The sequence below is a fragment of the Babylonia areolata genome, chromosome 22 (assembly GCF_041734735.1).
Source record: "Babylonia areolata isolate BAREFJ2019XMU chromosome 22, ASM4173473v1, whole genome shotgun sequence".
In the NCBI taxonomy this organism is placed as follows: domain Eukaryota; kingdom Metazoa; phylum Mollusca; class Gastropoda; order Neogastropoda; family Buccinidae; genus Babylonia; species Babylonia areolata.
In genome coordinates this window covers 46,230,399-46,241,545 of record NC_134897.1, presented here as the reverse complement: position 1 = coordinate 46,241,545, position 11,147 = coordinate 46,230,399, and the positions used below count along the sequence as shown (strand labels likewise).

Genomic DNA, 11,147 nt, shown 5'->3' with positions numbered 1-11,147 from the left:
CAAGCCATTGGTCCCTATGAAGATCTTCTCACCACCATCAAGAGGCGCAAATTAAAATGGTTCGGCCACGTAACAAGAGGAGAGGGGCTTGCCAAGACAGTGCTCCAGGGAACAGTCAGAGGAGGAAGGAAGAGAGGAAGACAGAAGAAGAGATGGGAAGAAAACATCACAGAATGGACAGGATTGAAGCTGAGCGAGGCGGTCAAATGTGCGAAAGACAGGGATGGATGGAGAGGACTGGCTGACAGGTCATCTGTAGCGCCCCAACGGCAACCGCCATGGGGCAGCTGATGATGATGAGCTGATGATGTGCTGTACTGAGCTGCTGTGTGTTTTCAGTTTGCTGTCCTCTTTACGCTGCAGGGGTGAGGACCATTTGCTGCACAATGCGATCTGACTGACAATACACCATCAGTCAGGTCGGCCATTCTACAATGCCACTAACTTCCTTGTTTGTCGTGCGTAAAATGCCTGAACGCGCTTTCGTTCTTGTTGTTCAGTTGTTGTGCATATGTCGAACAGGTCATTGCCGCGAGCTCGATATCAGCGCACACACACTGAGATTTGGAAGAGTGTTTATTGTATGAGTGCTGTTCACCGAACGCTTGATGACTCACCGACAGTCGAGCAAGGATGATTCAGTCACATCAGATCGACACTGCACTGTATGCACGCCAACAGGCACGTGCGTTCACTGAGTTCATCATGATGTTTTTGGCATCGCGGCGTCCGTCTGCACACTGAATGCTGAAAATCTTAAAGCAACATTTCCAGTCGTCCTGGTACCACATCATCGTGTGTGACTATGGAACAAGTCTTCCCGCATTTTCAGCCATCGTGAGGGCCGCGCCCCGATGGTGCATGCCTTCGAGACAGTTCCACAATCCATCGATGTCTTCAACTCGGTGTGGCATAGTGTTTTACTTTTTTTTCTTTCTTTCTCTAAACTCAGTATATTACAACCGAAATTTCAAGTTTGAATAGTATACCACGGTCGAATAATACCTATAATTATGTAGGCCTGCCTCAGTATATCATAGTGGAGTAGTGGCTACGGACGTTATAGACGGAGCCATTTTGAGTCCGTGAGGAGTGGCCAGGAGGTAACGCGTCTGCCTTTAGGTGAGAAGCGACAGAATCAGCGCTGGTGCAGGATCGCCAGAGTCCCCATCGCGACCCCCACCCCCTCCCCATTTCCATCACCCCCTCAGTCCACTGACCGTATGTTGTACACCTTGATTTGCGGCACGGTCTACTGACTTGTTGATTAGAATTTTATTTTGTGAGTTAGACATCATCTGATGTGTGTGTGTGTGTGTGTGTGTGTGTGTGTGTGTGTGTGTGTGTGTGTGTGTGTGCGCGCGCGCGCGATCTTTTTTTCTTTGTATGTTGCTATTCTGTTAAATTGGATCTCACAGCATATGCCTGTGACTGACCCCAAACCGGCTGTGACTGGTTTTGGTTTCGGTTCGCGCTCTCTGTTCCTGAAACCCGTCAACTGTTTCAGGCGTGGCGGTTCGCAGAAAATGTTGGGTGGCCCGGCAAGTCGGCAGTTAGCAGCTCGATCTGTCCATTAGTACCCGCCGGGGAAGAGGTGTTAATTTGTGTGGAGTTTGTGTGGCACCAGCTTCGTGACGACACTGAGGAGACCGTGCATACTGTGCTGGTTCGTTTTCAGTGTCATTCCAAGCTCGACTGCATTGTGACAGGTGCGTATAGTTTTCAATGTTTTTTTTTCATTTTTTTTCATGGGAGTTCGATTTTCCAGCCTGTACAATCAGTCACGTTGGGTCTTGCAGCCCCCGATTTTATTTTTGATAGACTGATGGTAGTCATTGTTGTTTCGCGTGTTCACAGTGACCTCAAACCAGTACTACGCGTATCAGATATGTTGTAGCGTATCCATGGGTCAGTCCCTACGCTTTGACATTTTGACCTTGCTCTAATGCTGGTGGAGTTTAATGGTCGCTGATGTAAAAATATTTTTAGATGACTGAGTGCCTTAAATTAATTAAAGCGGAAGTTGTTCAGGGTGTGGTCAGGATTTGACATCTCCTTGAAACTGAAACTGTATCCTTCAGTTTGAACGCTGCGTTTTTTGTGTGTGCTTTCCGTACACATAGCATGTCATCTGTTCATATACTTTGACAAAGGACGATTTTCGGCCGTGTTGTTGGCCTATTCGCGTCCATCGTCACCCACAACCAGTACCGGTATCAGTACCGTGCGCCATTTTGTCTACCTCAAAGCGGAGGCAATGATTCGACCCGTACGAAAAATACTTTTGAGTAATCGAACCGAACTTTTCCTCTCCGGGCGCAAAAACTACAACGCACTTCATCCCGTGTCGCACAACAAACTCTTTTGGAGATAACAAAGTAGGCCTACTCTTTCGTGATTGGTATGTAAAGAATACCGACTGAGAATGGGTATACCCATTTGGGTACATGCTCATTGCCCTTGTTCCGTCCAGTCTCAAACTGTCTGACATCACGTTTGTACACATCCAGTCCGATGGGACACTTCATATCACAATGCTGAATCCAAATCTGCATATCTAAAACCTGTCACATATATGACTATGCCCAGACAATGCACAACTTAGATCACTTTGATTCACCCTCCCTGTCCCCCCTCCCTTCCGCATAACAACATACACAGAAAAAACGAAACAAGTACACAAGCGCTGCAGCAGGCATCAGGTGAGGTGAAATTCAGAACGATGCAGCTCAAGTTCTGTTGGAAAGTTGACAAGCACTCAGTTCAGGCAGTTTTTCTACAGTTTCAGACAGGGAGCCAAAGACAAAGTTTTTGATTTTTACTGAAGGTGTTGAGGGAGAAGTTTATGATTTTTACTGAAGGTGTTGAGGGAGAAGTTTATGATTTTTACTGAAGGTGTTGAGAGAGAAGTTTTTGATTTTTACTGAAGGTGTTGAGGGAGAAGTTTATGATTTTTACTGAAGGTGTTGAGGGAGAAGTTTATGATTTTTACTGAAGGTGTTGAGGGAGAAGTTTTTGATTTTTACTGAAGGTGTTGAGGGAGAAGTTTATGATTTTTACTGAAGGTGTTGAGAGAGGGAGAAGTTTATGATTTTTACTGAAGGTGTTGAGAGAGAAGTTTATGATTTTTACTGAAGGTGTTGAGAGAGAAGTTTTTGATTTTTACTGAGGTTTTGAGGAGAAGTTTTGATTTTTACTGAAGGTTTTGAGGAGAAGTTTATGATTTTTACTGAAGTGTTAGAGAGGAGAAGTTTATGATTTTTACTGAAGGTGTTGAGGGAGAAGTTTATGATTTTTACTGAAGGTGTTGAGAGAGGGAGAAGTTTTTGATTTTACTGAAGGTGTTGAGAGAGAAGTTTATGAATTTTTACTGAAGGTGTTGAGAAGTTAGTTACGGGTAGAAGTTTATGATTTTTACTGAAGGTGTTGAGAGAGGAGAAGTTTATGATTTTTACTGAAGGTGTTGAGAGAGAGAAGTTTATGATTTTTACTGAAGGTGTTAGAGAGAAGTTATGATTTACTGAAGTGTTGAGAGAGAATTTATGATTTTTACTGAAGGTGTTGAGAGAGGGAGAAGTTTATGATTTTTACTGAAGGTGTTGAGAGAGAAGTTTATGATTTTTACTGAAGGTGTTGAGGGAGAAGTTTATGATTTTTACTGAAGGTGTTGAGGGAGAAGTTTATGATTTTTACTGAAGGTGTTGAGAGAGAGAGAAGTTTATGAATTTTACTGAAGGTGTTGAGAGAGAAGTTTATGATTTTTACTGAAGGTGTTGAGAGAGAAGTTTATGATTTTTACTGTAGGTTTTGAGGGAGAAGTTTATGATTTTTACTGAAGGTTTTGAGGGAGAAGTTTATGATTTTTACTGAAGGTGTTGAGAGAGGGAGAAGTTTATGATTTTTACTGAAGGTGTTGAGGGAGAAGTTTATGATTTTTACTGAAGGTGTTGAGAGAGAGAGAAGTTTATGATTTTTACTGAAGGTGTTGAGAGAGAGAGAGAAGTTTATGATTTTTACTGAAGGTGTTGAGAGAGAAGTTTATGATTTTTACTGAAGGTGTTGAGAGAGAAGTTTATGATTTTTACTGAAGGTGTTGAGAGAGAGAGAAGTTTATGATTTTTACTGAAGGTGTTGAGAGAGGGAGAAGTTTATGATTTTTACTGAAGGTGTTGAGGGAGAAGTTTATGATTTTTACTGAAGGTGTTGAGAGAGAAGTTTATGATTTTCACTGAAGGTGTTGAGAGATGGATAAGTTTATGATTTTTACTGAAGGTGTTGAGAGAGAAGTTTATGATTTTTACTGAAGGTGTTGAGAGAGAAGTTTATGATTTTTACTGAAGGTGTTGAGGGAGAAGTTTATGATTTTTACTGAAGGTGTTGAGAGAGGGAGAAGTTTATGATTTTTACTGAAGGTGTTGAGAGAGAAGTTTATGATTTTTACTGAAGGTGTTGAGGGAGAAGTTTTTGATTTTTACTGAAGGTGTTGAGAGAGGGATAAGTTTATGATTTTTACTGAAGGTGTTGAGAGAGAAGTTTATGATTTTTACTGAAGGTGTTGAGAGAGAAGTTTATGATTTTTACTGAAGGTGTTGAGAGATGGATAAGTTTATGATTTTTACTGAAGGTGTTGAGAGAGGGAGAAGTTTATGATTTTTACTGAAGGTGTTGAGAGAGGGAGAAGTTTATGATTTTTACTGAAGGTGTTGAGAGAGAGAGAGAGAGAGAGAGAGAGAGAAGTTTATGATTTTTACTGAAGGTGTTGAGAGATAAGTTTATGATTTTTACTGAAGGTGTTGAGAGAGGGAGAAGTTTATGATTTTTACTGAAGGTGCTGAGAGAGAGAGAGAGAGAAGTTTATGATTTTTACTGAAGGTGTTGAGAGAGGGAGAAGTTTATGATTTTTACTGAAGGTGTTGAGAGAGAAGTTTATGATTTTTACTGGAGGTGTTGAAGAAGTTTATGATTTTTACTGAAGGTGTTGAGAGAGGGAGAAGTTTATAATTTTTACTGAAGATGTTGAGAGAGAAGTTTATGATTTTTACTGAAGGTGTTGAGGGAGAAGTTTATGATTTTTACTGAAGGTGTTGAGAGAGAAGTTTATGATTTTTACTGAAGGTGTTGAGAGAGGGAGAAGTTTATGATTTTTACTGAAGGTGTTGAGGGAGAAGTTTATGATTTTTACTGAAGGTGTTGAGAGAGAGAGAGAGAAGTTTATGATTTTTACTGAAGGTGTTGAGAGAGAAGTTTATGATTTTTACTGAAGGTGTTGAAAGAGAAGTTTATGATTTTTACTGAAGGTGTTGAGAGAGAAGTTTATGATTTTTACTGTAGGTTTTGAGGGAGAAGTTTATGATTTTTACTGAAGGTTTTGAGGGTGAAGTTTATGATTTTTACTGAAGTTGTTGAGAGAGAAGTTTATGATTTTGACTGAAGGTGTTGAGGGAGAAGCTTATGATTACACACACACACACACACACACACACACACACACACACACACACACACACACACACACTCACACACAAAGAGCTTTCTGTCTTGAGGTATGTCCAGTTTTGTGTTAAACATGTATCATGTAGACTGTGTAAATTTGAAGAATTCTGTGTTAAACATGTATCATATAGACTGTGTAAATTTGAAGAATTCTGAAAGTATACTTGGCTGGACTCTCTCTCTCTTCCCACTTCCCCTTTTTCTGAATGTGTGTATACACACACAGGTGTGTGTGTGTGTGTGCGTGTGTGTGTGTGTGTGTGTGTGTGTGTGTGTGTGTGTGTGTGCGTGCGTGTGTGTGCGTGCGCGCGCATGCGTGCGTGCCTGCATGCACACATAGATTTGCATATTTTTGCAGTGTGAACCAGGTTGTAATGAAAAAATCTCTCCAGTACTTTGAGTCTGTCATGGATATGTGAATACACTGTGCTCATCTATTGCGTGTCTGCCATATCTCATGACCTGTGTACTTCCTAACAGCTAACAACAAATAGGAGTGGGGTCTACACCACGAAGTGTCTGCATGTGGCCATTGTGACAGACCAGTGACTCATCATGGATTTGCTCAGCTGAGGACAGCACCATTTGAGGACGACACCAGTTGAGAATGACATCTTTTGCAATCGATTTTGAGGATAGCACCATTTGAAGACAACAATGCCAGTTGAGGACAACACCACTTGATAAAATCAGCCACTGTTTGTCAGGGAACATGTAGTTCCTCTTGATATATCTGTAGAAGATTGTGCACAGGTGATCAGCAGTTTTTGCCTTTATGGTCCAGCAGTGCTTGAGAGATTCTGATGGACTGATTCTGTGTGCCAGCACCAAGTTAACTGATACTTGCCCTGTCTTCAGTCTGCGCCATGTGAAACATTTTGACGCTTTGTTCACTGCCAGCATAGAGCAAGACTTCAGCTTGTTGTCATGTCTGCTGCTCCCAGCATGGGAATGATCACAGAAAGCATCGTTTGGAATGAGGGTCAAGGTGCAAACAGAAAAACGTTGTACGAACATTGCCCCTCAGGCAACGGACATGGGACTGTGCATGTGTTGATGAACCGGAGCCTGCAGTCCAACTGACTGAGCTTCTTCCATGCATAGAACTGTTGCTGTGCAAGATGGGCCTTTCTTACCTGCTACCTTAACCTGACAGTTAACTCAGGGACAAGGAAAGATAACAAGACAATAAACATGAGTGGCAACCCATCAGACTTGGATTGTGCTGCAAATACACATATATAAACATATATATAAAAGATAAAGAAGATCCTTCTGTCATCCCCCTTCCACCACAGACCCCTCTCCCTCCTGCTCCCCAACCACCGCCATCCCCAGCTGCCACCAACCCTTGCCTTCCACCTCCACCCCCTCCACCCCCACCACCATCATGCAGTGCACAGTGCATACATGGAACTAGACCTACAAATCCCAACACACATTGCTCAAAGCTTACCTTGACTTTCAGGCGACTGTCTGCACTGGCTGAAATGCGCAAGACACAGCAACCTCGTTACAGTCCAACCAGTCCATCATACAGCCCTAGCAGTCCATTTTACAGCCCTACCAGCCCATCATACATTCCTTGCAGTCCATTATACAGCCCTACCAGCCCATCATACAGCCCTATCAGACCATCATACAGCCCTAGCAGTCCATTACACAGCCCTTGCAGTCCATCATACAGCCCTGCCAGCCCATCATACAGCCCTAGCAGTCCAAAGTACAGGCCTACCAGTGCACCATTCAACACTGCAGCCAGTCAAACGTACACGCCAAGTTGCAGCCCATTCACTGCAGCACTCAGAAGTGCTGTTCCAACACGCCGACCTTGTTCTCCAGGCCATGATCTACCTTCAGCGTCCACTATGATGACGGGAGGTTCCAGTAATCGTCCTCACTCTCCCAGCAAACATGACGTGAGGAGGTCCAGGAGGAGGAAAAGAAATTCAGACGAAGACGATATGGCCCAGGGTCCAAAGAGACAGAAACTTGCGAGAGAGGGACGAAGCTGTCAAGACAGATACAGAAGGGGGAAAGACATGCAGGCTGCAATAAGGAGATCCGGAAGAGGAATGGGACCCGGGCTGTCTCAAAGAGAGAGGCGTCATGAACAGGTTGATGAGTCTTGTCCAAAGAGACGGAAACTTGCGAGAGAGGGACAAAGCTGTCAAGACAGTGACAGAAAGGTAAAAGGACATGCAGTTTTGAGAAGAGGAAAGGGCCCGAGGCTATCTTCAAGAGGGAGGCATCATGACCAGGTTGATGAGTCTTATAAAAAATTTGTGAGGATGTGCTCTGAGAAATCACCTGACGACAGGATTCCAGACGACCTGTGCATGTTTTTGGCTCAAAATCAGAATCACCTAGTGCAAACATTGATGGATCATCATGGCTCAGAAAATCGTGAAGCACCTGACACGCTCATTTCTTTGCTTCATGTAGCACTTTGTGAATCCTCAAGTCTTTGTGGCGGCAGCTGTTTACAGATGATGAACACACTGAAGACCAGTGCCTTTTTTGAGTCCAGAACCATCATTGGCATAGTTAAATCACTGGTGTCCACAAGGCAGCGTAATCCTGATGAAAGCGACACAAAAGTGGTAAGCCAGCTTCTAGGCATTATGAAAGCAATGATTGAATCACGCATTCTTCCGAAAGAAGATACCATCGTATTTCTAGGGTCCTTACAAGCAGCTTTAAGGACAGGAAGGATTGTTGTGAATGGAACAGACGTCACAAAACAACTGATGGAAGAAGCACAGAGAATGGAACATCAATCACCGCAGCCTCACTTGTCTGACAGTGGCAGGCATGACACTGTTCGAGACTTTGTTGACACGGATGATGACTATTTGCTTCCCATCCTGCCGAACATCAGTGACATTCGAAACAAACGTCGCACAAACCTTGTCCCCAGAAGTGTTTCAGACCCCTTCTCATCAGCCATGGAATACGTCCGCTACATTTTCTTGTCCTTCCGTGAGGATTTCATTGGGCCACTGTACAAAGGGATTCATGATTACATCAACTATGTACGTCATGCGAAGAAAAACCCCAGTGGGAAGAAACAGAAATTTTGGAACCAAGATGTCAGACTCTATGAAAATGTGCATGTGCTGGACACAGCTTTGTCCGGTGACACCGACATTGACATGGCAATACAGATCGATGTCTCCAGACTGAGGAACTTCAATTCAAGACTGATCTATGGCTCTCTGGTGTGCCTGTCATGGGATGAGTTTCAGTCGGTCATTTATGCTACCGTAAGCAATAGAGACATAGAAACACTCCGAGAGAAAGGTATTCTCAACGTTCACATCATTGGTGTCCAGAGGGATGAGAACGGCAATGAGGAGGTCAAGAGAGGGTCACATAAACCTGACCAGATGGAAGAGGGTGAACTGATGGACACGCATCTGTTCGGAATGAATCGAGATTCTGGGTCTTCAGATGACGGACATGAGTTTCTTGAGCAAGGAGTGCCAGTGCAAGCTGTTGTGAACTTTCTGCGAGGGTGTCCTATCACCATGCTTGAAAGCACTGCTTTTTACCAAAACTATTTTCACTCGTTGCAGTCACTCAAATCCCTGCATTGCCGTGTTGCTTCTCGTCAAAGTTCCCTTCCATTTAAGAAACAGCTTCTTGAGATGAGCAAGGATGTATATGTGCCTCGATACTTTGAAGCATCATCTGGTGAGATATCCTTCTTGTGCATGAAGAAATACTCTCCAAACGATCTCCGTCAGCAACTGGATGAGGTTCATCATGACACCAACACTGCTCTACTGTCACAAGACAAATCACAGTATACTGCGAATTCAGAGAGTGAAAGAGATGAAGATGAGCAGCTTTTTGAACATTATATGAAGCGAAGACAAGCTGTCATCCGAGAAGAGAAACTGCTTAAACAGCGGTACGAGTCCAACATCAGTCAGCCAGACACATGGCCAACTGCTGCTGAACTGAATCTTGATGACTCGCAGTATGCTGCTTTGCGTCTGGCACTGACCAATGAAGTTGCTCTGATTCAAGGGCCACCAGGAACAGGCAAGACAATGCTGGGGATCAGGATTGCTGAGCTGCTGCTGGAAAATGAACATCTATGGAGAAAAGATGACAATGATTTGTTGGGAGAGACACCACTTTTGTTGCTGAGCTACACAAACCATGCACTGGACCAGTTTCTCACTGAGCTTCTTCGCCTGCCTGTTGTCTCAAGAGGCCCAGGCCATCATGTTGTTCGAGTTGGTTCAGGATCGGAACAACAAGCTCTCCGTTTCCATAACATTACCAAATTAAGATATGCCACGAGAAGGGGTATGATGGGCTTGAGGGATGAGAAAGAAATTCTGGATGAGTACAGGGAATCAAGGAAAGCGCTTGACCAGCAGATTCAAAATTACAAAGATGGAATAGTTCACCATGACTATTTTCACAGCAAAGGGGTGATCTCTGAGTCTCACCACAAAAGTTTGGTCAGAAAGAAACCAAGGAGAATTGATGTGATGCTAGAGTGGCTTTGCTTGGACAGAGATGATCTTGGTCAGTCGTTGAACCAAAACAAGTCAAACATTCACAGCACCTCACTCGACGCTGAGGGTGAAGGAAAAAGAAAAAGTCAACATCAACTTGATCAAGGATCTGGGAAACAACAAAATCAAGGTGGTTGCTCCACAAGTCAAAGCACACCTTCAGAAAACAAGACGAGAGATGTAGCGGTCACCCATAGTGACCCTGAAGAAGGGGAAATCATGGATGCTGGTGATGTCAGTGAAAGCAGAGAAGACAAGCTGAGGATTGACGACACTGAACTGGACGAGTATGAGCAAGAAATGGACCTGGAACTGGAGAACGAACGAAGACTTGATGTGGCTGACATTTCTGATGAGGAAACGGACTCTGCACTGAATGAGAACTCAGGATCATGCAGCCAACATGAGGATGATAATGAGACATATGTCATGGGGACACGCATTGTTCCTCCACTTGTCATGGATATTGGCAAAAGGCGTGGGTCGCTGACTTTTCCCAAGAACATGTCGCAGCAATTCTCAGAGGCGTTCCTGGATAGAGTTGCTTCCAAGGTTGAGCAGGAGGTCAGAGACAGTGATGATGCCATGAAAAACGAAGAGGCCGACCGAGTGAGGGACGTGTGGCGTCTTGACATCGATCAGAGGTGGAGGCTGTACCGCCTGTGGCTGAAGAGGCTTGTGGCTATTGTCCAGAAGAAGCGCGGGGAGGAGGAGAGGAGGTTCCAGGGCATCTCCAAACGTGTGGAGAATCTCCGCTACCTGATTGACTTCCGCATCATGAAGAAGGCCCGCGTTGTCGCCATGACGACCACAGGAGCGGCACGCTACGCGTCAGTTCTGCGGGAGCTAGGGCCACGCGTAGTCCTTGTGGAGGAGGCGGCACAGGTAAAAAAAAAAGAAAAAAAAGGGGGGGGGGGGGGCGAGGGGGGGGGGGGGGGGGCGTGTGCGCACACACACACACACACACACACACACAGAGTCGCTGATACATTCTGATATGCAAAACACTCATTACACACACACACCCACACACACACACCCACATGTATATATGCACTTTAGCACGTACATTCACATGCACATGCACATACACATACATATACACAAACACAGCACACA

At 44.2% G+C, this 11,147-nt stretch overlaps 1 protein-coding gene across 1 annotated transcript in view; it reads left to right on the top strand.

Annotated features, from left to right (window-relative positions):
- The first annotated feature begins 1,510 nt into the window (after nt 1-1,510).
- The window catches only part of LOC143297139 (NFX1-type zinc finger-containing protein 1-like), a 61,986-nt gene continuing 52,349 nt past the window's right edge, over nt 1,511-11,147 (top strand). Inside the window, exons 1-2 of the mRNA XM_076609315.1 lie at nt 1,511-1,709; nt 5,974-10,913. Coding sequence (XP_076465430.1) covers nt 6,984-10,913 — 3,930 coding nt within the window. The 5' untranslated portion in view covers nt 1,511-1,709; nt 5,974-6,983. The remainder of the gene's footprint in view (nt 1,710-5,973; nt 10,914-11,147) is intronic.